Source organism: Lipotes vexillifer, unplaced genomic scaffold, assembly GCF_000442215.2.
Source record: "Lipotes vexillifer unplaced genomic scaffold, Lipotes_vexillifer_v1.1 scaffold21, whole genome shotgun sequence".
Classification (NCBI taxonomy): Eukaryota; Metazoa; Chordata; class Mammalia; order Artiodactyla; family Lipotidae; genus Lipotes; species Lipotes vexillifer.
This window is the reverse complement of record NW_006774065.1, coordinates 1708097-1733255: the sequence shown is the minus strand read 5'-3', so window position 1 is coordinate 1733255 and position 25159 is coordinate 1708097. Positions and strand designations below refer to the sequence as shown.

Here is a 25159-nt window from a genome sequence, read left to right as displayed (position 1 = left end):
ACAAAACAGAAGCCCCGACACAGCAAAAATAATAAAATTAATTAATTAATAAAAGACTTTGTTTAAAAAAAAAAAAAAAAAAAAAAAAGTACTTGCACATAGATGATCCTCAGTAATCAATGTTAGCTATTATTAGGATGAAAATTTGGGGTGGTTCTCTATCATTCACTGTTTACAAGTGCCCAGGACTGATAGATACTGCCTCTAAGCCTGCTCCTCCTGGGGCTGGGTTTGGAGTTGGAAGCCTGCAGGGTGGGAGCGGCCGTGTCTCTGCTGTCTGTGGTCATGCTGGGCCCGGCTCCAAGAACTTAGCTTCTGGCATTCCATCGGCCACACCCCAGCGTCTGCGGTTCTGAAGTCAGGATGCTCGGGTTCGTTTCCCAAGTCAGCTCTCACCTCCAAGGTGCAGAAATCCTCCTCCCTCCCTGCTGTTAAGGGGGCAGCAACCAGTCAGGGTTGCAGCGTTACACGGGGTTACAGGAAACGGGAGACCCCGATCTAAGATGCTGCTGAGATGGCATTCTGGATCAGACACTTGAACGTTGCCGACTCTCCTTGGGAGGCAGAGTGGCCTTGGCCTTGGCACCTGGGTTCAAGTCCCACTTTTATCACTTTCCAGCTGGGGCCTTAGACAAGCCCCTTAGCCCCACTGTGCTGGCACTTGCTTGGGTGAACCACGGGAATAATAATAACACCCATCCCATAAGGATAAGGTGAGGCAACATATATAGGTGTGGGCAAGGCATACGGTAAATTGCACTCATTATTAATATTTGCACTTTTTGGAGAATCGGGGTACATAGAGCGTCACAGATAAGAACCGAGGCCTTAGAATCAGGCCTGCGTGTGCATTCTGGGCAGTAACTTCCCAGCTACATGACCTCGTGTGAAATACTTTAACCTCTGGGGGTCTTGGTTTCCGAATCTGTAAACTGGACGATTAGTATTAGTCCCCATCTCCTCAGATGTTATAGGGATAAATGAGATAATCCAGGCAGCAGGACATTACAAACTTACAGTGAAAAGAATGACATCCTTTTGGCACTTCAGTGACAAACTTGCTTTTCCTCAGGCAGGGGAGGTCCAGCAGGCTCATTAGTTTCTTTGCAAAGTACAGTCTCCCGCTATCTACAGACTGTATTTCACTGATTCCTAAATGCACTTATTTTTTTCCACATTTTAACATTGCTGAAATCAGGATGAGCCTTACAATCAATAGCATCTTAATGTTATAATTTGTAGCATTTTTCCTGTCATAGCAACACACAAAATAATGGTGCCTCACTTAGATTCAGTGAGATGTATGTGCACCATATATATATATGTATGTAGGTATACATACGTTATATATGTATATATACGTGTGTGTGTGTGTATTTGACTCTTGAACAATACAGGGAGTTATGGACACCCACCCTCTCCACAGTCGAAAAATCCGCATACAGCTTATAGTCAGCCCTCCATATTCGAGTTTCCTCCGTATACGCAGATTCAACCAACTGCAGGTCGTGCAGTACCACAGTGTTGACGATTGAAAAAAGATCTGTGTGTGTGAGTGACCTTCGCAGTTCAATCTGTGTTATTCAAGGGTCAACTGTATACAGTTCACAGATTTGGAAACCAAGACTCCAAAAAGCTGAAGTAACTTACACAAGGTCACGTAACTCTAAGAGGCCACTCTGAAACACAGAAAGTGTAAAAGTCATTTTACTTTAATTAAAAAATCACGTAAAGAAAGTCACGTTAGCAAAATCAGATAGTCACTAAGTATCAGTGAAGTCATCACTGCAAAGTCCATATACCAGATTGTCCTGCATCCTCTTCTCACCACCCCAATTTGGGCTGGTGTATTTCGCAGCTACGCAGTAAAGACCTGGGTCGTTTGTGAGCCCTGAGAAGCAGAAAGCACATCCGCACGCTGGGGGCCTCTTGGGGGGCTGAAGTGGGGCTGCAGGTGGCCCCGTTTCGCTTTCCTTCTGCTTTCTCGATTTTTTGTGCCGCTTCACTCGCCCTGGCCCAGCCTTCGTCGGTGTTCAATTCTGCAGCGGGGGAGAAAACCTCATCCGTTCCTCCTCAGACGGCTTTGAGGGGAAACAAAGGAGCAAGTGCAGTGGGTACGCACTGGCACTGAGAGATGATTTTTGAAGTCGTCTTCTGAGAACTGAGCCATGGTCCCAGATCTATGTCTGCTTCCCTGATCGGAAAAAGAACCTGGGTGGAGAGAGAGAGGGGTCAGAGGAAACAGAGCGAGTTCTGAAGCGGGAAGTGCAGAACCTCCTGCAAAATCTGTAAGCAGCTCCTGCAGGCCATTTCCTCGGGGCTCATTATGGGACAGGCACTGTTCCAGGGCTTTCCATCTACTAGCTCATTTCAAACTCATAACAACATGAGGAGGTGAATACAATCAATACCGCCATTTTATAGATGAGCAAACTGAGGTTATGGGAGGTTAAGTAACAGGCCCAAGGTCACACAGTATATCTTGGAACCACTGGGACTTGGGCCCAGAGCCCACATAACTACTGTGCTAGACTGACAGATGGAGTCTGGAACCTTATTTTTTTTTTTTTAAATTTCTGATTTTAAGTGGTTTTTATTGTAGAGGAAGTGATAACTTCTCAATGGTACCTACAATTATAAAATAGATATTTGCAATGAATAAAGAGTAACATGTAAGTTCTTGGATATAACAGATAAAACATATAAAGATATCCCCTGAGGCATGAGTAACAAACTTTCAGTCCCCCTCATGCAAAGTTTTGAAAAGGAAGAATGACATCTGGGGGCTTCCCTGGTAGCACAGTGGATAAGAATCTGCCCGCCAACGCAGGGGACACAGGTTCTATCCCTGGTCCTGGAAGATTCCACATGCCTCGGAGCAACTAAGCCCGTGCGCCACAACTACTGAGCCCGCGTGCCACAGCTACTGAAGCCCGCGTGCCTAGAGCCCGTGCTCTGCAACAAGAGCAGCCACTGCAATGAGAAGCCCACACACCGCAATGAAGAGTAGCCCCCGCTCACTGCAACTAGAGAAAAGCCCGCGCTGCAACGAAGAGCCAGTGCAGCCAAAAATAAATAAATAAATAAAATTTTAAAAAAGGAATGACATCTGGGGTTGATCAAAGTACAGTGACACAAAGTACAGTGTCAATGCTATTACCAGTTGTAGGAAAGACGCAAAGATGGCCGGTGGGCTGAAAAGTCAGTGATGGGGATACAGGCTCTTGCTTCCAGTCAAAGACAAACCTCTTGAGTACCGCTAGCAGCTCTGCCAGCAACAGCAGGACGAGCCCTTGACTCACACGTGGATACAGGCGTTAGGGCTCAGCCGCCCTCCCCCTGAGCCTGCGCATACCCCGTCAACCCCACTTCCCTGTCTCAGGAAACATCATCTTCCCCCACCCAGTCATTCAAGCCAGCAACTGGGAGTTATTCTCAACTCGTCTGCCCTCAGCCCACCTGCTGTATTTTAGTCACCGCACCCCAGCTATGTCCTGATCCCCCCACTTCTCATCTCCCCCACTGTCACCCGCAGGCCAAGCCACCAGGAGGAGCATAACAGCCTTCCCTCCCCCCACAATCCACTCACGTGGCAGCCAGAATGACCGCGTCACTGTGCAGAGCTCAGTCACTCCTCAGCTTAAACCCTTGCATGGCTCCCCACTGTCCTCAGGACAAAGACAAAAGTCCTTCTCAGCATGACCTACTTCTTCAGAGAGTCGTTCATTCATTCATTCACTCATTCATTCCATTAGCTCAGTAATCTTGTCTGATCGTGAAATTGTGGCCTCATGCTCTTTAAACCTGTGTCCTCAGGCTGGCTTACAAACATTGTATTTTTGCCGTATCAGGCTCCAACTCCAATTAAGTAACCCAAAGAACTCCCCTAGAAGAGGCAGAAAGAAACCAGTAGCTTATGGGGACTTCCCTGGTGGTCCAGTGGTTAAGAATCCGCCTTCTGATGCAGGGGACATGGGTTCGATCCCTGGTCAGGGAAATAAGATCCCATATGCCGTGGGACAACTAAGCCCGCGTGTGTCGCAACTACTGAGCACGCGGGCCACAGCCAGAGAGAAGCCCATGCGCCTCAGCAGAGGATCTCACGTGCCGCAAAAAGATCCCGAACACCGCAACTAAGACCGACACAGCCAAAAATAAAATAAATAAATAAACATTAAAAAAAAAAAAAAGAAAGAAACCAGTAGCTTATGGGTCTGGAAGCCTTGTTTACAGTGAGATCCTTAGCCAATGAATGTCCCAAATAAACACCTTCAGCTCTGACACCTGCTGTAGGGTGGAGATGCTCTTTCATTCATTATCTTACCTCAGGAGACCCTTTCTTGGGGAAGAAACACTCCCACTGGCCCTACTTTGTCCCCTCAACCCTTCTTCACAAAGCAGCCAGAGTGAGCTTTTTATAGGTGAATATGGACATGTCACTCCCCAGCTTAAAACCTTCCAAGGTCTTTCCAAAGCACTTAGAATGAAACCCAAAGTCGTCACCGGGATCCACTCGGCCCCGAATGACCCGCTCCCTCCCCTTCCCCAACCTCGCCTCCCTTCTCTTTGCCACTCCAGCCACCATGATCTCTGTTGCACAAGCTCTCTCCAGCCTCTGGCCTTTACACCTGCTGTTCCCTCTGCCAGGTCATTATGGCCTTCCAGGGCTCAGCTTGAATGTTGCCTTTCCATAGACGTCTTCCGGGACTCCTCAAATCTAAAGTAGTTCCCTATCGGGAACTTCCTGGTGGTCCAGTGGTTAGGACTCTGCCCTTTCACTGCCCAGGGCCCAGATTCGATCCCTGTTTGGGGAACTAAGATCCCATAAGTCGCGTGGCGCGGCCAAAAATAACTTTAAGAAAAAAAAGCAGCCCCTGATCAACCTCTCTCTCAGCACCCTATTTAATGGTCTTCAGCACAGGTAGGGCCATCTGAAGCTGTCCCGTTAGTACATTTCCTGACCGGTTCACTCTCTGCCTCCCCTGCTGGAATGTAAGCGCCATGAGGGCAGGGAATCCGTCTTGCTCACTGTATCCCCAGCACCTAGATCAGTGCCTGGCACACGGTAGGCTCTCAATAAGTATTTGTTGGAAGAGTAAGTAAATGTGGTTTCAGGTGGTCTTGTCTGATAAAGCTGTTTCATGCAGCCATTCAAGAAAGCCTGGCTCACGTGCCGCAAAAAGATCCCGAACACCGCAACTAAGACCGACACAGCCAAAAATAAAATAAATAAATAAACATTAAAAAAAAAAAAAAGAAAGAAACCAGTAGCTTATGGGTCTGGAAGCCTTGTTTACAGTGAGATCCTTAGCCAATGAATGTCCCAAATAAACACCTTCAGCTCTGACACCTGCTGTAGGGTGGAGATGCTCTTTCATTCATTATCTTACCTCAGGAGACCCTTTCTTGGGGAAGAAACACTCCCACTGGCCCTACTTTGTCCCCTCAACCCTTCTTCACAAAGCAGCCAGAGTGAGCTTTTTATAGGTGAATATGGACATGTCACTCCCCAGCTTAAAACCTTCCAAGGTCTTTCCAAAGCACTTAGAATGAAACCCAAAGTCGTCACCGGGATCCACTCGGCCCCGAATGACCCGCTCCCTCCCCTTCCCCAACCTCGCCTCCCTTCTCTTTGCCACTCCAGCCACCATGATCTCTGTTGCACAAGCTCTCTCCAGCCTCTGGCCTTTACACCTGCTGTTCCCTCTGCCAGGTCATTATGGCCTTCCAGGGCTCAGCTTGAATGTTGCCTTTCCATAGACGTCTTCCGGGACTCCTCAAATCTAAAGTAGTTCCCTATCGGGAACTTCCTGGTGGTCCAGTGGTTAGGACTCTGCCCTTTCACTGCCCAGGGCCCAGATTCGATCCCTGTTTGGGGAACTAAGATCCCATAAGTCGCGTGGCGCGGCCAAAAATAACTTTAAGAAAAAAAAGCAGCCCCTGATCAACCTCTCTCTCAGCACCCTATTTAATGGTCTTCAGCACAGGTAGGGCCATCTGAAGCTGTCCCGTTAGTACATTTCCTGACCGGTTCACTCTCTGCCTCCCCTGCTGGAATGTAAGCGCCATGAGGGCAGGGAATCCGTCTTGCTCACTGTATCCCCAGCACCTAGATCAGTGCCTGGCACACGGTAGGCTCTCAATAAGTATTTGTTGGAAGAGTAAGTAAATGTGGTTTCAGGTGGTCTTGTCTGATAAAGCTGTTTCATGCAGCCATTCAAGAAAGCCTGGTAGGGCTTCCCTGGTGGCGCAGTGGTTGAGAGTCCTCCTGCCAATGCAGGGGACACGGGTTCGTGCCCCGGTCTGGGAAGATCCCACATGCCGTGGAGCAGCTGGGCCCGTGAGCCATGGCCGCTGAGCCTGCGCGTGATACTTAACTGAACTAAGTAGACACGCACTCTGAGGGCTGTTTGCCCCCGCAGAAGCATCCCCTCTCTTCTCTAGCCTGCGGCTCCAGGAGGCTGAGCTCTGTGGGGGATCTCAACAAGCTCCCTTGTCCTCTAGCTTCCGGCTGGGCTCAGCCAATGGGAAGAACCTGCACACGCAGGGAGGGTGGGAGGGGGGAGGTGAGGGCATTCACTGCTCTGTCTCTGCCAGGCTTTGTTTCACTAGTTACTGTGTGTTCCTCTTCTGAAGGCCACATGCCTGTATGACTCTCCCCCTTCCCCTCACAGCTCCCTACCCTCGCCCCTCTGCTGCCCGCCCCAGGATGCTTCTCCATGCTTCTCCATCCAGTATCTCTGTTCCCACGTCCGTAAAATGTCCCTTCTTTAAATCTTTTCAGTCACCCTTTTTGCGTGAGCCTTTGTTTCTTGATAAGCAAGAACCCTGGATGATAGGCCCCATGGCCCTGCAGTATCACTCCTGGGTATATATCCCTGGGAAATTCACACCCAGGTCCATGAGAGGACATGAATAAGCATGGAGATATTCACTGCAGCACTGTCCACAGTGGGGGAGGCAACCTGCGATCCCATCGCTGGGGTGAGAAACAAGTTGGATGTCTACACCGCTATATGGACAGCTCTTAAAAACTGCTTAATGTCCGTCAACAGATGAACGGATAAATCAAATGTGGTCTATACATACCATGGAATATCACTGGGCCTTAAAGATGAAAGAAATTCTGATACATGGTACAACATGGATGAGCCTGAAGACATTATGCTAATCACATAAGCCAGTCATGAAAGGACAAATACTGCATGTCTTCACTTATATGAGGTCCCAAGGGTAGTCAGATGCATAGAGACCGAAAGTAGAGCGGTGGGTGCCAGGGGCTGGAGGAGGGGAACAGAAGAGTTAATGGTTAATGGGGACAGAGTTTCGGGACAGGATGACGAAACAGTTCTGGAAATGGATATTGGTGGTGATGCACAGGATCTTAATGCATTTAATGTTACTGAATTGTACACTTAAAAGTGATTAAAATGGTCTCACAGACAGAGAAAACAATCTTATGGTGAGCAAAGGGCAAGTGGCGGGGAGGGATAAATTAGGAGTTTGGGATTAATCGATACAAACTACTGTATATAAAATAGATAAACAACAAGGACCTACTGTACAGCACAGGGAACTCTATTCAATATCTTGTAATAACCTATAATGGAAAATAATCTGAAAAAGAATATATATATCTGTATAACTGAATCGCTTTGCTGTTTACCTGAAACTAACACATTATAAATCAACTATACTTCCATTTCTTTTTTATTATTATTATTATTATTATTTTTTGGCTGCGCCACACGGCATACAGGATCTTAGTTCCCCGACCAGGGATCAAACCCACAGCCCCTGCATTGGACGTGTGGAGTCTTAACCACTGGACCATCGGGGAAGTCCAACTATACTTCAATTTTTAAAAAAATAATTAAGGGCTTCCCTGGTGGCACATTGGTTGAGAGTCCGCCTGCCGATGAGGGGACGCGGGTTCGTGCCCCGGTCCGGGAGGATCCCACATGCCGCGGAGCGGCTGGGCCCGTGAGCCATGGCCGCTGGGTCTGCGCGTCCGGAGCCTGTGCTCCGCAACGGGAGAGGCCACAACGGTGAGGGGCCCGCGTACCGCAAAAAAAATAAATAAATAAAAAATAAATTAAAACGGTAAATTTTACATTAGGTATGATTAAAATAAAAAATACTAAAAAAAAAAGATCATTCAAACTCAGCTCTCAAAGCCCAAAGCATCTGACCATATATCGGCTAAAGCTATGCTGTCCAATACAGCGGCCACATGCCTTTTGAGCCCTTGAAACATAACGAGTCTTTTTTTTTCTAAATTAATTAATTAATTTTATTTATTTTTGGCTGCGTTGGGTCTTCATTGCTGCGCACGGGCTTTCTCTAGTTGCGGTGACCGGGGGCTACTCTTTGTTGCGGTGCACAGGCTTCTCATTGTGGTGGCTTCTTGTGGAGCACGGGCTCTAGGGCGCGCGGGCTTCAGTAGTTGTGGCGCACAGGCTTAGCTGCTCCGCAGCATGTGGGATCTTCCCAGACCAGGGCTCAAACCCGTGCCCCCTGCATTGGCAGGCGGATTCTTAACCACTGTGCCACCAGAGGAGCCCCATAACGAGTCTTTAACTGAAATGTGCTGTCAGTGTAAAATACACATCAGATTTCAAGGCTTACTATTTAAAAAAAGAATGTAAAATATCTCATTAATAATGTTTTATAGTGATCACACGTTGAAATGATAATATTTTGGATGTGTTGGGTTAGTATAATATATTATTAAAATTTAAAAAAGAGTTCCTGAGGGAATTACCTGGCAGTCCAGTGGTTAGGACTCTGAGCTTCCACTGCAAGGGGCACGGGTTCCATCCCTGGTCGGGGTACTAAGATTCCACATGCCACGGTGCAGCCAAAAATTTTTTTAAATATCGATTTCTTTTTCTAAAAAAAAAGAGTGCCTGATAAAAAAGAAAACTTCAACAACAGTGCTTAGTGAAGAAAAAAAACCAATATGAGGATACAGAATGAAGTGTTAAACAAAATATCAGTTACTATTGAAAATACATCCACAAAAGACAATATATAATTTTTAGAACATGGTAAATAAATACCCATATGAGACTGGCTGAGGGGGAGGGGAGCTGGGAAGCAGAATGGGAATGGGGGATGGGGATAAAGAGGGAACAAATAAAACCAAGAAGAAAGGGGTCTTACGCTCACAGTGACGTGCATTGTGCCATGAGCTGAGACTCACTAACGCAACCCTATGTTCCTGAGATCCAAAAATAGAAAAAGAAAAAGAAAAATTTCTCCTCTCTTGAAACAAAGGCATCTTAATTAAACCTGCCCTGGAAGGTAACTCAGAATCTCTGATCCCTCAAAATTATTTCCCTGTGAAATTGGAGTCCACGAAGTCCTTGCAAAATAGGTCACTGCAGCACCCCCAGCTTGAGCACCACACCTGGTGCACAATATAGACTCAATGAGGGTTTGTTGACTGACTAATGACCGAATGAATGGAAGAAAACGAGGTCCCTCAGCCCTCCCTGAGAGGCAGGAATAATGGAGCAAGAGCCAGATGGTGGCCTAGGACCTGATACAGCCTGCGATGGTGGCTCATTTGGATCGTACAGTCTTTATTTTTAATCTTAAATTATTTGCCGGCATTTAGAAATCAGATTCCATGAACAAATCCGGCTTCTCAGCTTCACTCAAGAAGCAGAAGCTCTGGTAACATGTTATTCCTAGGCCAGACAGAACTGAGGGGCAACTGTCCCCTACCCCACCCCACAGCCCCATCACTCATCCACATTAAGTGCTTGGCCCCCGTAGGTTTTCTAGTTTGAGATCCCTGATGGAGGCTGTTTCTCACTTTTGATCCAAAAGACCAGGAGCTGATAAACTGTCACCAGGTCGGACATTCTCAAAGCAACCAAGGCAAACCAGCTGCTCCCTTCAGCGTGGGGTGGAGGAAAGGTGTGCCTAATTGTACTGACATCTGTAGACAGAAAAGGCACATCTCAAGGTGTGGTCCAAGGGCTCCCCACATCAGAACTGTCTGGGAATTTAGTAAAAATCCAGATTTCTGGGCCTCATCCTAGAACCAATGACTTGATATCTGAGAATCTGAATTTTAACTAGTGTCCCACACCCATGGTTTGAGGCACAGCAAGCAAAGAAACAAGGGATTAACAATGGTGCATGAACACGAGGTGGGTATTCGGAGGACACTGCATTATGGGTCCCAGCGTTGGGAGACCCAGGGTCCTCCAAAGTTGGTGATGAACTAGCCCCCTTAAACTCCAATAATTATTGTTACTGTGTTTTTCTTGTGGTTGTAATATTGTTATTATTTGGTTTTGTTATTATATCATAGGGAGGCAGTAGAGTGTAGAATCTGGATTTCCTTGGGTTCAAATCCTGACTTCACTGTTTACTATCTGTGTGACCTTGGGTACGTAACTTTACTTCTTGGTCTTTACTTCCCCATCTGTAAGTTGGGGATTGTAATAGTTCCTACCTCATAGGGTCACTGTGAAGAGTCAATGAATTAATATATGTTAAGTGCTTACACTACTGCCTGGCAGATATTATAATACACCAGCAATGAGTTTTCATATCAGCTGCAAGACCACCACCAGGAGAGTAGGACCTCCCCCTCTCACCCCCACTCCTTCCTTTAGTGATCATTTAGTGGCAACAGGGGGCAGCCAGGTGACTTACAGCTTCCTTATCATTGTCTCCTTGTTACTGCTGGCATTGCTGGCCCTGGTAACCAGAGCATCTTTTTCTCTTCTTCCTCCTGGGCCTTCTCTTGCTGGGATCAGGCCACTAGGAAAAAGGAGACAAATAAGTGTGCTGTTTTATTGCAGATCTCTTATCTGTGTAGCTCTGAAAGTGAAGGTTCTTAATAATTATTATTATATTAATAATATTATCATTGAAATGCTACAGTTAGACATTCTGACTCAGAAGATTAGAATCTTCCTTCCACCTTTCCACTGTTGACACCTCTTCTTTCTTTCCCTTGGCTAATTCCATTGGCTGGTACTTCAAGCTTCTCCAATTGCTAGAAATATAACCATGTATAAATCCTCTAACTTAACCCTTGATTTCCTAATTAGTAAAATAAGGATAATGAAAGTACCTAATTCCTAGGATTGAGGGATTAAGCGAGATAATAAATGGAATTCATTCATTGTTCAACAAATATTATTAAGCTACAAATTGTACCAATGTATATAGATATAGCAATTAACAAAATAGATAAAATATCTTCTCTCATGCAATTTATATCCCATTGGGAAAGGAAACAGTCAAGAAAGAAATACATAAGTAAAATTAAAAAATATAGAGTAAGTCAGATGGTGATAAGACCTAGATTGATATTGATCAATGAGATATTTAGGTCAGGCGACCCCAAGAGGGCCAGAGTACTTCCCTGGATTTGATGTACAGAACTTGGAAGAAGGCTATTCTCTCTCACTTGGCTGATTGACAGCAGCCATGCTTCCTAAGATTCAGAGAAGGACTGTCTTTAATACAAAATAATAAGGCCAATAAAGAGAAGCAAAGAGGAAAGAAAGAGGCACACAGTCCCTGATTCCAACCCTGAGGCCTTAGTTGCAGTTTTTCCTTTATTTCTGAGACCAGTTCCAGGATCCTTCCCAGCTATGTGAGCCGATAAAACTCCCTTTTGTGCTTAAGCTAGTTTGCATTGGATCTCTGTCACCTGCAACCAAAAGAAGCCTGACCACAGTGAAGCATTTCAATGTCTGACCCAGGCACTTCCTTGGTGGTCCAGTGGTTAAGAATCCACCTTCCATAGGACTTCCCTGGCGGCGGAGTGGTTAAGAATCTGCCTGCCAATGGAGGGGACACAGGTTCGAGCCCTGGTCCGGGAAGATCCCACATGCCGTGGAGCAACTAAGCCCGTGCACCACAACTACTGAGCCTGCATTCCGGAGCCTGCAAGCCACAACTACTGAGCCCCCGTGCCACAGTTACTGAAGCTCAGGCGCCTGGAGCCCGTGCTCCACAAGAGAAGCCACCGCAATGAGAAGCCTGTGCACTGCAATGAAGAGTAGCCCCTGCTCGCCGCAAATAGAGAAAGCCCGCGCGCAGCAACGAAGACCCAACACAGCCATAGATAAATAAATAATTTTTTAAAATATTAAAAAATAATCTGCCTTCCAATGCAGGGGATGCAGGTTCGATCCCTGGTTGGGGAACTAAGATCCCATGTGCCGTGGGGCAACTAAGCCAGGGTGCCACAACTAGAGAGCCCACACGCTGCAACTAAGACCTGATGCAGCCAAATAAATAAATAAATATTTAAAAAAAAATGTCTGACCCAGTAAGCTCATTAGATCCACTTAGGTATTTTGTTGTGGTACCTACTGGTAAATTTATGTCCACGCTACAGACATCAATTTTCCCCTTACTACAGACTGAATTCATATGTTGAAGCCCTAACCCTTAATGTTATGGTATTTGAAGATGGGACCTTTGGAAGACAATTAGGTTTACATGAGGTCATGAGGGTGGGCCCTCATGATGGGATTAGTGCCCTTGCAAGAAGAGACACCAGATGGCTTGCTCTCTCTCTCATTCTCCCCATCATTTGAGGACACAGCAAGAAGGCAGCTGTCTACAAGCCAGAAAGAGCCAGAACCAACCATACTGGCACCTTGATCTTGGACTTCTAGCCTCCAGAACTGTGAGAAAAAAAATTTATATTGTTTAAGCCACCCAGTCTCTGGTGTTTTGTTATGGCAGCTTGAGCTGACTGAGATACCCCTTTAGTTATGAATGTCAGATAGCAGAATTTACCCCTCTCTCTCTTTCTTCGCAAAGAGTGGGCTCTTATTACTTAATATTATTTCTATTTTTGTCATATATATTTATTATAATAATATTCATATGAGAATCATCTAAAAATTACCTTTTCCCACTATCTACCATTACATAACACCCTAAAACTTAGTGATTTAAAACTATGATGATTTATGACTTCTCATGATGGCTCTGTTTCTTATGGTTCATTTGGTGGTTCTCCAGATAGTCTAGTTTGGGGTTCTCAACTGGCTGCATTCAATTGGTGGATCAGCTGGGGGCTGGAGGCAGCTGGGGCTGTCACATGGGACACCTTGGTTCCTCTTCGTGTGACCTCTCCATGTGACTACCTTGAGCTTCCTCATAGCATGGTGGTCTCAAGGCAGCAATCTGAGAGCACAAACATGGAAGCTGCTAGGCCTTTTAGAGCCTTAACCTAGGAAGCCAAACAGCATCACTTCCACCACATTTGATTGGTCAGAGCAAGTCATAGGGCCATCCAGATTCAAGGGGACAGAAAATAGACTCTACCTCTGCTCCGATGAGAGGAGTGGAAAAGTCTCACTGCAAAAGGAATGCAGGGGGACTTTCCTTGTGGCACAGTGGTTAAGAATCCGCCTGCCAATGTAGGGAACACGGGTTCGAGCCCTGTTCCGGGAAGATCCCACATGCCGCGGAGCTACTAAGCCTGTGCGCCACAACTACTGAGCCAGCGCTCTAGAGCCTGTGCGCCACAGCTGCTGAGCCCGTGTGCTGCAACTACTGAAGCCCGCGCGCCTAGAGCCCGTGCTCCGCAACAAGAGAAGCCACCACAATGAGAAGCCCACGCACCGCAATGAAGAGTAGCCCCAGCTCGCTGCAACTAGAGAAAGCCCGCGCGCAGCAACGAAGACGCAATGCAGCCAAAAATAAAATAAATGAATAAATAAATAAATAATTTTAAAAAAGGAATGCAGGATGGGAAAAACTGTTGTGACCATCTTTGGAAACAGTCGACCATATCTGCTTTCAGTTAAAACTATCATTAGTATGAGCTTGGGCCTCCAAATTGATGCAGTTGCTAAGAGAACACCTCAGTTGACATGCTGGTTTCTCCAGAATATATAACACAGGAGACTAAACAGAATCCTGCTGTCTGTCTATTGGCCTGTACCAGATGGGAAGTGCACATCTGTTGTTCTCTGGGAATTCAAAACTGGAACTAACGTGTGTTGCTTTATTCACTAGCAAGCTGCTCATGGCATCGGCAGTCTAAGAGTTCCTCTTTTTAGCTAACCGTGTCTGGAGTACTTATTAAATGAGATGAAGACAGGTCTTTCCATTAACAGCGTTCCAACCTCAGCAGAAGGAAGACAATTAAATTCCTGTTGGCAGAACTCAGCTCTTTTGGATTTAGCTTCCTAGGACATTTTTACTTTGATGCTCTCTTAATGATGTCACATTGAATGAATTTAAGGAATAATATCATTGGGGCTTTGTTTTGTTTTGAATTAGAGTATTTCCTTACTTCCAAACTTTCCGAGTCCAAATGTGGCATGATAATTAAAAGCTCAGGCTCTAATGTCAGGCTGTCTGATGTCATATCTCAAGGTTGCCACCACCAGCCCTGGGACTTCAAGCAGGTACTTGACCTCTCTGACCCTTAGGTCATCTTGGGGATAACATTACCCTAACTCATAGGCTTGCTGTGAACACTAATTGAAATGATGCTCGGGATACATTTAGCACATGGTAAGCATTGATAAATATTAGTTGGCACTACATTTTGTTTGTTTTGGTTTTTACTTTTTGGCGGCACCCTGAGGTATGTGGGATCTTAGTTCCCCCACCAGGGATCGAACCTGCGCCCCCTGCATTGGGAGCTTGAAGTCTTAACCACTGGACAACCAGGGAAGTCCTGGCACCATGTTTTTATTCTCTTGATCTATCCTTCTCCTGCCTCTAAGGAAACCTGCTTTGTTTAACTCAGTGTTTCCCAGAATTATTCAACCACAGAGCTCCTTTTTGCCACGCTGTGTGGCTTGTGGGAACTCAGTTCCCCGACCAGGGATTGAACCTGGGCCACAGCAGTGAAAGCGCCGAATCCTAGCCACTGGACCACCAGGGAACTCCCTAGAGCTCCCTTTTCATAGTTTACATAAAGTAAACTATTTGGGGAAACATGGTGCAGAAGGATAAAGAGAAGTCCAAACCTGTCATGTCAACAGCCTCCTTATTTCCTCTCTCGCTTGCCCTACAGTTCCTCCTCTACCCAGTATTATTGTGATCTTTTCTAACTTTTAATTTTTATACAATTTCAAACTTAGAGAAAAGGTGTAATACTAGTGCAAAAACTTCCCATATATCTATAGCCAGATCCCTCCAATGCTTAACCGTGTATCTATCTACCTACCCATCCATCCATCCATCCACCTATCCACCTACCCATCCACCCATGCAACCATCTTCTCTCTGAACTACTTGAGAGTAAACTGGAGACAAGAATCCTACCCCCTCACTCCTAAATGCTTAAGTGTCTTTCCAAAGAACAAGGACATTCTCTCACATAACCAAGTCATTCAGTTATCAAAATCACCACATTGATCTTTTAAAATAGTAAATCAGACTGTGTCATTCCCTTAAGATTTCCCCAAATCTTCTCATTACACTTACAATAAAACTAGAGCTCCTGGGCTTCCCTGGTGGCGCAGTGGTTAAGAATCTGCCTGCCAATGCAAGGGACATAGGTTTGAACCCTGGCCTGGGAAGATCCCATATGCCGTGGAGCAACTAAGCCCATGCGCCACAACTACTGAGTCTGAGCTCTAGTGACCGCAAGCCACAACTACTGAAGCCTGCGTGCCTAGAGCCCGTGCTCCGCAACAAGAGAAGCCACAACAATGAGAAACCCACGCACTGCAACGAAGAGTAGCTCCCGCTCACCGCAGCTAGAGAAAGCCCACTTACAGCAACGAAGACCCAACACAGCCAAAAATAAATAAATAAATAAATTTATTTTTAAAAAACCCCCAAAACTAGAGCTCCTTCCTGTGGCCAAAAAGGCCACCCCTCAGTCTCTTCTGGACCACCCTCTACCTCACATTCCAAGTTCCACCATGGTGGGCCTCTTAAATTGGCCAAATGGGTTCCTACCTCAGGGCCTTTGCACTTCTTGTTCTACTTTTACGCAACCAAATCTTTATGTGGTTGGCTGCTTCTTGTCATTCACCTCAGGGGGGTCTTCCCTGACCACCCAGTCTAAAGCAGGGCCCCCCTAGCACTCTGCTCTCTGTCATGTCACCTTGATCTACATTCCCTTCAGCACTCACCGCCATTATCCTGTGTGTTCATTGCAGGCCTCCTGGCTGATTGCCTGTCTTCCCCCTAGACTAGCACGGACTTTCTGTTTTGTTCCTGCTCTACCCCCAGTGCCAGGAATAGTGTCTGGCACATAGTGGGTCTTCAATAAGTAGATTGGATGAACATAAGAACAGACATGTAATACATCAACGAATTCTAGGCAGTGTCTTGCTCTGCGGTGTAGGAGCCCCAGGCAGCACAGCCCACCTCTTATAGCACTGCAGCTCTTCCTGCACCACCAGCAGCTGTGACTTGAGTTTGTTGCGCTCCTGCAGCACGTCTCTCAGCTCCTGTAGAGTAAAGCGTGGTCGGTTGGGATCTGTCAGGTCAACCACCATTTTGTCTGGTCCCAGGTTCACCTGTAAGAAAAGACATCACTTATACAGTTTCCCTCATGAGGACAGACTGTCCATCTCAGAAAGGAAAGTTCTCTTGTTCTGTTACTACTCCCAGGGACCCGATGAGATGAGATGTTGCCTCTTGGAAGTGTTTGGTTGATGGTAAAGAGGCAAGAATTCCAAGTACCATTCTCCAAGAAAGGAGCCAGGGCTCCTTGGAGAATAGCTGAGTCCAGGGCTGGAACAGGGAAAGTCCAAGTTGAGTCTGGAACATTCCATTGTGTAAGGGATGGAGACAGATCAAAAGGACACAGTTTGAAGGCACTCCTACTGGCCAAACTGAACGACTTGAGTATCCGCGTGAATAGTAACAGGAATGGATAATAACCCATCAACTAAAAACAGGATTCAGGAATCCATACTTAAAATTTTTAATTTAGTGAATTCCCTGGTGGTCCAGTGGTTAGGACTCCAAGCTTCCACTGCGAGGGGCATGGGTTCAATCCCTGGTCGGGGAACTAAGATCCCACATGCTGAGTGGTGTGGCCAAAAAAATAAAATAAATAAAAATTTAAATTTAAATTAATTAACTAATTAATGGGGATGTAATGGCTAATCTTATGTGTCAACTTGACTGGGCTAAGGGATGCCCAGACAGCTGGTTAACCCATTATTTCTGGGTGTGTCTGGGAAGGTGTTTCTGGAAGAGATTAGCATTTGACTTGGTGACCTGAGTACAGCAGAGGCTCCTCCCCAGTGTGGGTGGGCTTCATCCAATCCATTGAGGGCCTGAATAGAACAAAAAGGTGGAGAGAGGGTGAATTCACTCCCTGCTTGAGCAGGACATCCCTCTTCTTCTGCCCTTGGACAGTGCGCACATCAAGCTTCCCGGTTCTTGGGTTTTTGGACCTAGACCAGGACTTATACCATCAGCCCCCTGACACAAGCCTTCTGACTTGGACTGAATTACACCACCGGCTTTCCTTATTCTACAGCCTGCAGGCAGCAGATTGTGGGTCTTCTTGGCCTCCATAACCACGTGAGCCGATTCCTATAATAAATATTCTCATCTGTGTCTATATCTACATCTATATCACCTATTGTTTTATTTCTCTGGAGAACTCGGACTAATAGCAGAAAGGAGGAGGGGGATCCGTACATTACAGAAGATGCCAATTAATAGGTGTAGAAGATGATAGAGTTAGAAAATCATCCTTTTGCAACCAACGCAGTAATAATCGATTCAGGCAAGACTAATGAATGGACCTAAAACTTTTGGGTGAAAGTTTGTTGGGGAACAGGATATTTCACAGTTTCAAAGTACTTTTTCCATAGGCTACTTATGCATTACAAAGGGAATAAAGACACCCTTACAGTACAGAAATCTTGCAGACACCACCTTAACCAAGTGATAGAAGTTACCATCGCCAATAACGACAAACTGAATCAGGTGCCTCCTGATACGAGGCACCGAGAAGGACACAGCATCACTTAAGTGGTATCCCTGCTAAACATGTATAACTTGAATCTAACCACGAGGAGACATCAGAACAAGCCCAAGTTGAAGGACGTTCTACAGACTGATATACAACCTTCAAAGATTTCAAGGTCATGAAAGACAAGGAAAAGCTGAGGAACTGTTCCAGACTAAAGCTGACTAAAGAGATATGTCCTAAAGGTACCGTATAAACCTGCATTGGATCTTGCATCAGAAAAAAAAAATGCGATAAAGGATATTATTATGAATTTTGAATAGGGATGGCATATTCGATCTTAGTATTCTACCAACTTTTCCCCCTGAATTCAATTATTTATTGTGGTTATGTAACAATATGTCTTAGGAGATACACACTGAAGTATTTAGTATTTAGGGTGAAAGATCCTAATCTTTTACTAACTCTGCAGCTAACATAATGTCTGAAGATTCTGAGCGAATAAATAATATATAGACATAAATATTTGTTAAATATGAGTACATATGTGCATATATACATGTATGTATATGTGTGTATATAATACTTCAATGTGTATCTCTTAAGACATACTATACACAAACACAAGCACATATATACATACACCTGAATATAACACCTGAATTCAGGTGAAAGGTATACAAGTGTTCATTGTACTTATCTTGCAACTCTTCCATAGGTTTGACATTTTTTCAAACTAAAGTTAAAATAAAGCAAATATTTGAAAACAACCTAAATGTCCATTAGCAGAAGTCTAGTTAAACAAACTAAGGCACAACCACACTCTGGAATATTCTACAGGTGATAAAGAGAATAAGCCACACTGTAAAGAGAAATGCAATAGTGACCACATTCCTCCTCTCGGATTGATAAACATCAGCGTGTTTGAAAACACACTGTGTTGTAAAAGCTGTGGGGAAACCGGTTCCTTCACTGATTGCAGAGGGAGCCAATCTCTTTAACTCCTTTGGAGTGCAACTTGACAATACTTATTAAACCTTCCAATGCAGGGGACTTCCCTGGTGGCGCAGTGGTTGAGAATCCGCCTGCCAATTCAGGGGACACGGGTTCGAGCCCTGGTCCAGGAAGATCCCACGTGCCGCGGAGCAACTGAGCCTGTGCGCCACAGCTACTGAGCCTGCGCTGTAGAGCCCACGAGCTGCAACTGCTGAAGCCCACACTCCTAGAGCCCGTGCTCCGCAACAAGAGAAGCCACCACAATAAGAAGCCCGAGCTCTTTGGTCTCAGCGGCAGAAGCGAGATGACAAAGGGAACGTCCTCTTTTGGAAAGCGTCGGAATAAGACGCACATGTTGTGCCGCCGCTGTGGCTCTAAGGCCTACCACCTTCAGAAGTCGACCTGTGGTAAATGTGGCTACGCTGCCAAGCGGAAGAGGAAGTATAACTGGAGTGCTAAAGCTAAAAGACGAAATACCACCGGGACTGGTCGAATGAGGCACCTAAAAATTGCATACCGCAGATTCAGGCATGGATTCCGTGAAGGAACAACACCTAAACCCAAGAGGGCAGCTGTTGCAGCATCCAGTTCATCTTAAGGATTTCAATCATTAGTCACGCAATAAATGTTCTGGTTTTGAGAAAAAAAAAAAAAAAAAAAAGGAGGCAGTGCACCACAACGAAGAGTAGCCCCCACTCGCCGCAACTAGAGAAAGCCCACGCACAGCAATGAAGACCCAATGCAGCCATTAATTAATTAATTAAAAAAAGAAACTTCCAATGTGGCTTTCCTTTGACCCAGTGAATCCACTTCCCCTAGATACTGAGGGGGCCAACTGCTATAGGCCAGAGTAATTCACTGTTGCATGGGGTCGGAGCAAACGATTGGAAAATGAAGGTCTTTTGATAGGAAACTGGTTAAAGCAGAGATTCTGAACCTTTTTTGTGTGTGTTCCGTGGACCCTTACGGCAGCCTGGTAAAGCCCACACGGATTCCATCTCAAAATACTGATTTTAAATGTATAAAAGGCATAGAATTACAAGAAAACCAACTAAGATAACACACTCATCAAAATCTTCTAAAAATAAATTTGTGATTCCTAGACCTGCTTCTTTATTGAATAACACGATGTAGCCACAGGTCTAATAAGATACAGAAGGAAAACAAAGTTTTGAGGTCTGTACTACACTGTAATGGGATATGAAAACATCTGTGATTTCCATTGGTGTTTGTCACAGGTACTGCTAATTACTGTGATTTGTTGTCTGTAGTCATAATTGAAGAAAGTGTTATATTTCAGATGGAGGTTGGTGAAAATAAAAATACAATTTCTTCTCATACAAGTTCATAGATTTTGCAGATTAGAATCATGGTCCTCTTGGGGGGTTCCAAAAACTCCAAGTTAAGAACCCTCACGTTGAGCAATGGATAATACTGTACAGTGGAAGTTTTCAAAAGCCATTAAAAGGTGAGTAAGCTCTTTATATTCTAATTTAGTACAACTTTCATGCCATGTTAAGTGTAAATAAGCAAGAGGCAGAATGGGGTATATATTATAATAACATTTGTGTGAATAACGGAAAAATATATTCATATCTGCTTGTGTTTGCACAAAGTATCTCTGGATACTTTAAGAAACTGATCATTTTAATTTTTTCTAGGGAGGGGAAGTGGTGGCTAGGGGTGGAGAGAGATGGGGAGGGAGCTTTTCCAAGGCAAACACTTTTGTAACACTTGAATTTTGAACTTAAATTTTTAAAAAAGAAAGGAAACAAACTATTCTCATACCCATTGTGATGGCTACTGTAATCAAACAAAACAGAAAGTAAGTGTTGGCAAGGATGTGGAAAAATTGGAACTCTTGTGCATTGCTGGTAGGAATGTAAAATGGTGTGGTTACTATGAAAAACGGAATGGCAGATCCTTTAAAAATTAAAAATAGAATTATCATGTGATGCAGCAATTCCACTTTTGGGTATATACCCAAAAGTCTTGAAAGCAGGGACTTAAAGAGAGATTTATGGATCCACGTTCATAGCAACATTATTCACACAAATCAAGAGGTGGAAGCAACCCAAGTGTCCATCAACAGATGGATAAACAAATTGTGGTGGATCCATACAATGGAATATTATTCAGCCTTAGAAAGGAAGGAAGTTCTGACACATGCCACAACATGGAAGAACCTTGAGAACATTAAGTGAAATAAGCCAGTGGCAAAAGGACAAAGATTATCTGACTCTACTTATATGAAGTTCCTAGAATAGGTAAATCCATATAGACAGAAAGTAGAACAGTAGTTACCAGAGGCTTGAGGGAGAGAGGGCATTTGGAGTTAGTGTTTAGTGGGTACAGAGTTTCAGTTTTGCAAGACAGGAGTTTTGGAGAGGATGGTGGTGATGATTGCATAATAATGGCTGTGAATGTACTTAAGGCCACTGAACTCTGCACTTAAAAAGATGGTAAATTTTATGTCTACCACAACTAAAAAAAACAAGAAAGAAAGAAAGAAAAGAAAACAACACTAGGGCATATTTTTATAAATTGTCTACTGACACTAAATATTCATTTTCTCTGCCTTTTGCCCCACCCCTGTTCTTAAGACTACAGTTTGGGAGGAAAACGTGCCAGCTCATCTGCTGGCTGACGAAGCTTGTCCGCTATGCCCCAGACAGGAAATGACCTCGCCCCCGTGCAGACCACACTGTTCATGGTCCGTGATGGGGCTTTCTCCATATCCTTGTGCCTGGAGTTGGAGGTGACAGGTAAAGAGCACAGAATGTGAGCTGAGGGATCTTAGGCAAGTCATTTAACTGCTCTTGAATCTCAAAAGTCAGGCTACTAATCATGACACTCAACCATCTCATATGACGGATACTAAAGAAGAACCTTATCTACAAACATAATTGTCACCGTGAGCAATGAGTAGCTGAAATAAGAGTACCAAGGAAGCTACCAGAAACCTTCACTCTTCCCTATGAGTTTCAGCCGCCCAGTTCCTGCTGTCCTTTCATGGCATACTTCTCAGTTTGTAATCCTGTGGTCTAGTTTTGGAGGTCTGTGTGTCTTGCCTCTCCCACTAGATGTGAAGCTCCGTGAAGGCAGGGACCTTGTCTAATTTAGTGCCATAGCTCCAGAGCCCACACAGTGCAGTCACTCATCAAATGTTACTACAAGAAAGGTCATAGGTCTGTATTTTAGTACAGTGTGGTTATGACTAGCATCTCTGAGCTCAAATCCTGCCTCCACCTCTTACTTGTTGTTAAGTCCTCAGGCAAATTACTTAACTGTTCTATGCCTCCATTTCTGTAAAATGGGAATAATAATAGTATGAGGATTAAATGAGATAATCCCCTTGGGGCAGTTTTGTTTTGTTTTTTTAAACTGTAGCTGGAGATTCACTAGTGAGTCATGATATTAATTCAGTGAGTTGCAAAATAATTTAAAAATTCATAAAAATAGAATAGGAAAGTATGACTGTACATCATGTTTAGTAAGGGAGAGTTAGGGTAAATTGTTGAAACTTTTGTTTCATCAATACTGGATATCAACGTAAAATGTAATTTTGTAAAATGGGGGTATAACATGTATACAGAAAAATGCACTAATCTTGAGTTTATAGCTTGACAATTTTTACCATATGTGTACACCCATGTAACCACACCTGGATTAATTCTCTATAAATGTCCCTCCTGCCCCCCCCCACTCTCCCATCCCACGGCTACCATCAACCTGTCTTCTATAAGTAAAGATTATTTTGCCTGTCCTTGAATTCCACATGCAGGACGCTCTCTTTTGTACCTGGCTTCTGTCTCTCAATGTAGGATCTGTAGGATTCATCCATACAGTTGTGTGTATCACAACTCTGCTCTTTTTCATTGTTGTGTAGTATTCCATCATATGAATGTACCACAATTTAAAAAATTGATTCCTCTTTTCCATTTGGATTGTTTCCAGTTTGGCACAATTATGAATAAAGCTGCTCTGAATATTCTTTTTTTTTTTCGGTACGCGGGCCTCCCACTGCCGTGGCCTCGCCCGCTGCGAAGCACAGGCTCCGGACGCGCAGGCCCAGCAGCCATGGCTCACGGGCCCAGCCGCTCCGCGGCACGTGGGACCCTCCCGGACCAGGGCATGAACCCGCGTCCCCCGCATCGGCAGGCGGACTCTCAACCACTGCGCCACCAGGGAAGCCCTCTTTTTTTTTATTTTAATTAATTAATTAATTTTTGGCTGAGTTGGGTCTTTGTTGCTGTGTGCAGGCTTTCTCTAGTTGCGGTGAGTGGGGGCTACTCTTCATTGCGGTGAGCGGGCTTCTCATTGCGGTGTCTTCTCTTGTTGCGGAGCACAGGCTCCAGGCGTGCGGGCTTCAGTAGTTGTGGCTTGCGGGCTCTAGAGCCCAGGCTCAGTAGTTGTGGCGCACGGGCTTAGTTGCTCCGTGGCATGTGGGATCTTCCCGGGCCAGGGCTCGAACCCGTGTTCCCTGCATTGGCAGGCGGATTCTTAATCACTGTGCCACCAGGGAAGCCCTAAATATTCTTATATGTATCTTTTTGTGGTCATAAGTACTAATTTCTCTTTAGTTAAAAAGTATTTCTTACTCTAGGTCAAAGTTTCTCAAAGTGTGAAACCTGGACCAAGAGAATCAGCATCATCTTGGAACTTGTGAGAAATGCAGATTCTCAGGTCCCATTGCAGACCTACTGAGTCAGAAACTCTGCAACTGGGGCCGGGCAATCTGTGTTTTAACGAACACTCAAGGTGATTTTGATGGCTGCTAACCACTGCTGAAGGTCCTGGTAAAAAATGCTGGAAGCCGCTGCTTTAGAACACACTCGGCACAGGGGCCAGCACCGAGCAAGTGCTCGATTAATGTTAACCATCTTAACGCTTCTAATCTGAGGATTGCATACCCGTAGTGATTTGTTTTGAGGAGCTTGGATGTTCAAGAGAAGAAAGCGTCCCCCCTGCCAGTGGCCGCTCCCCGCACTCACCTCCCTGCCGGCCGCCGAGCTCTCTCTCCGCAGCCCCTCCACCTCCTTCCGGAGGTTGTCCCGCTCCATTCTTAGCTCCTCCACCGTCAGGCTGCCCTCATTCACCAGCGTCTCCAGCATCTCCAGGACGCGGACGATCTTGAACTGCAGCTGTGTCACCCGGGGGTCGCTGCCCAGGGCCATCAGCTCGCGTCCCATCACGTAGGAGATGTCATATACGTCCTCGGCGGTCAGCTGGAAGGGGCTCTTGCCCAGGGCCCCCTCGGGCCCAGCCTCGTCCCCCTCCTCCTCTTCCTCCTCTCGCAAAGGGGGCTCCTCCATGGCCGCCCAGACCCCTGCAGCCTCCGGAGCTGCTGCTTTCTCGGAGTTTCCGAATGTCCAGCTTCCTCCCGGCACAGAAAACTTTCCGCGGGGCAGTGGACCCTGCCTGTTCAGGGCGGGGCAGGAGCAGCCAATCAGCGCAGCCGAGGGGTGGGCCCGGAGAGGGGCTGTAGGAGGAGGCCACGCAGGGCAGCTCGCAGGCCAGGACTCCGGGTGCACCGTCCCAGCGGGGGCCCGTGCGGGAGTGCGGGCTCCAGGATGTGGTTGGGGCACGAAAGGACACGGGAAAGGGAGGGCCGCCGCGAAGACGCACAGAGAGGTTAAGGGGTGACAGTGATCGCTCCCAGCCCGAGAGCGGTTGCAGACGGGGAGGGGCAGCGACCCCAGCTCCGCCCTTGGTGACAGCCACCGCAGAAGCCGGGTTTCCACGGAGACAGGGGCGGAGTTTCCACCGCATTCTGGGAAGGAGGCTAAAAAGCACACAACTCTTCCCTTTCTGCACTCAGGTGTTCCAGCCATAGAATTTGCATGGTACTGCGAGGCAGATCCGGTCTCTGAGAATATTTTCTGAAGCGTGCGGCAAAGCAGAAAACAGCAGTTGGTGGCAGCGCGCGGGAGTCTAGTGGTCTGTGTTGCGCAGAGCTTCCAGGCCTATGGTCACCGGGACCGGCGGCATCTGACCCTCAGTTAAATGGAGATTCCCTGCGCTATGCACCTGGCTCTATCCTGGGTTCCTCCACTTGACCAGCGTGTGGCCCTTGCAAGTTACTTAACTCCCCCGAGCCTCACTTTACTCCTGGGTAAATAACCGCACCTACGGAGTAGGGTCGTTGTGAGGAATATATGAGATCATGAGACAATGACTGTGACAAAAAGCACTTAGGAAAGGCTCAAAAAATGTTAGCGGTGGGTTTCCCTGGTGGCGCAGTGGTTGAGAGTCCGCCTGCCGATG

At 45.9% G+C, this 25159-nt stretch overlaps 1 protein-coding gene and 1 non-coding gene across 2 annotated transcripts; both read right to left on the bottom strand.

Annotated features, from left to right (window-relative positions):
- Nucleotides 1–1974: 1974 nt before the first annotated feature.
- RILPL2 (Rab interacting lysosomal protein like 2) lies at nucleotides 1975–24289 on the bottom strand. Its single transcript, XM_007448668.1, has 4 exons — nucleotides 23887–24289; nucleotides 16333–16484; nucleotides 10675–10782; nucleotides 1975–2211 (listed from the first exon to the last, which is right to left on the bottom strand). Exons 1-4 carry the CDS (start codon nucleotides 24205–24207, stop codon nucleotides 2181–2183), a joined length of 612 nt encoding a protein of 203 aa, XP_007448730.1. The 5' UTR covers nucleotides 24208–24289; the 3' UTR covers nucleotides 1975–2180.
- TRNAE-UUC (transfer RNA glutamic acid (anticodon UUC)) lies at nucleotides 14822–14893 on the bottom strand. Its single transcript has one exon. It is a non-coding gene; the product is annotated as a tRNA-Glu (tRNA).
- Nucleotides 24290–25159: the final 870 nt, after the last annotated feature.

What these genes read in the sequence shown, in the direction of transcription:
- RILPL2 (XM_007448668.1), bottom strand. Translation starts at nt 24,207, where the DNA reads ATGGAGGAGCCCCCTTTGCGAGAGGAGGAAGAGGAGGAGGGGGACGAG. An exon ending in GAGCTGCAGTGCTATAAGAG is followed by an intron (nt 10,783 to 16,332) that starts GTGGGCTGTGCT and finishes CCTTTTTCCTAG; the next exon opens with TGGCCTGATCCCAGCAAGAG. An exon ending in GAGACAATGATAAGGAAGCT is followed by an intron (nt 2,212 to 10,674) that starts GTAAGTCACCTG and finishes CTCTCCACCCAG; the next exon opens with GTTCTTTTTCCGATCAGGGA.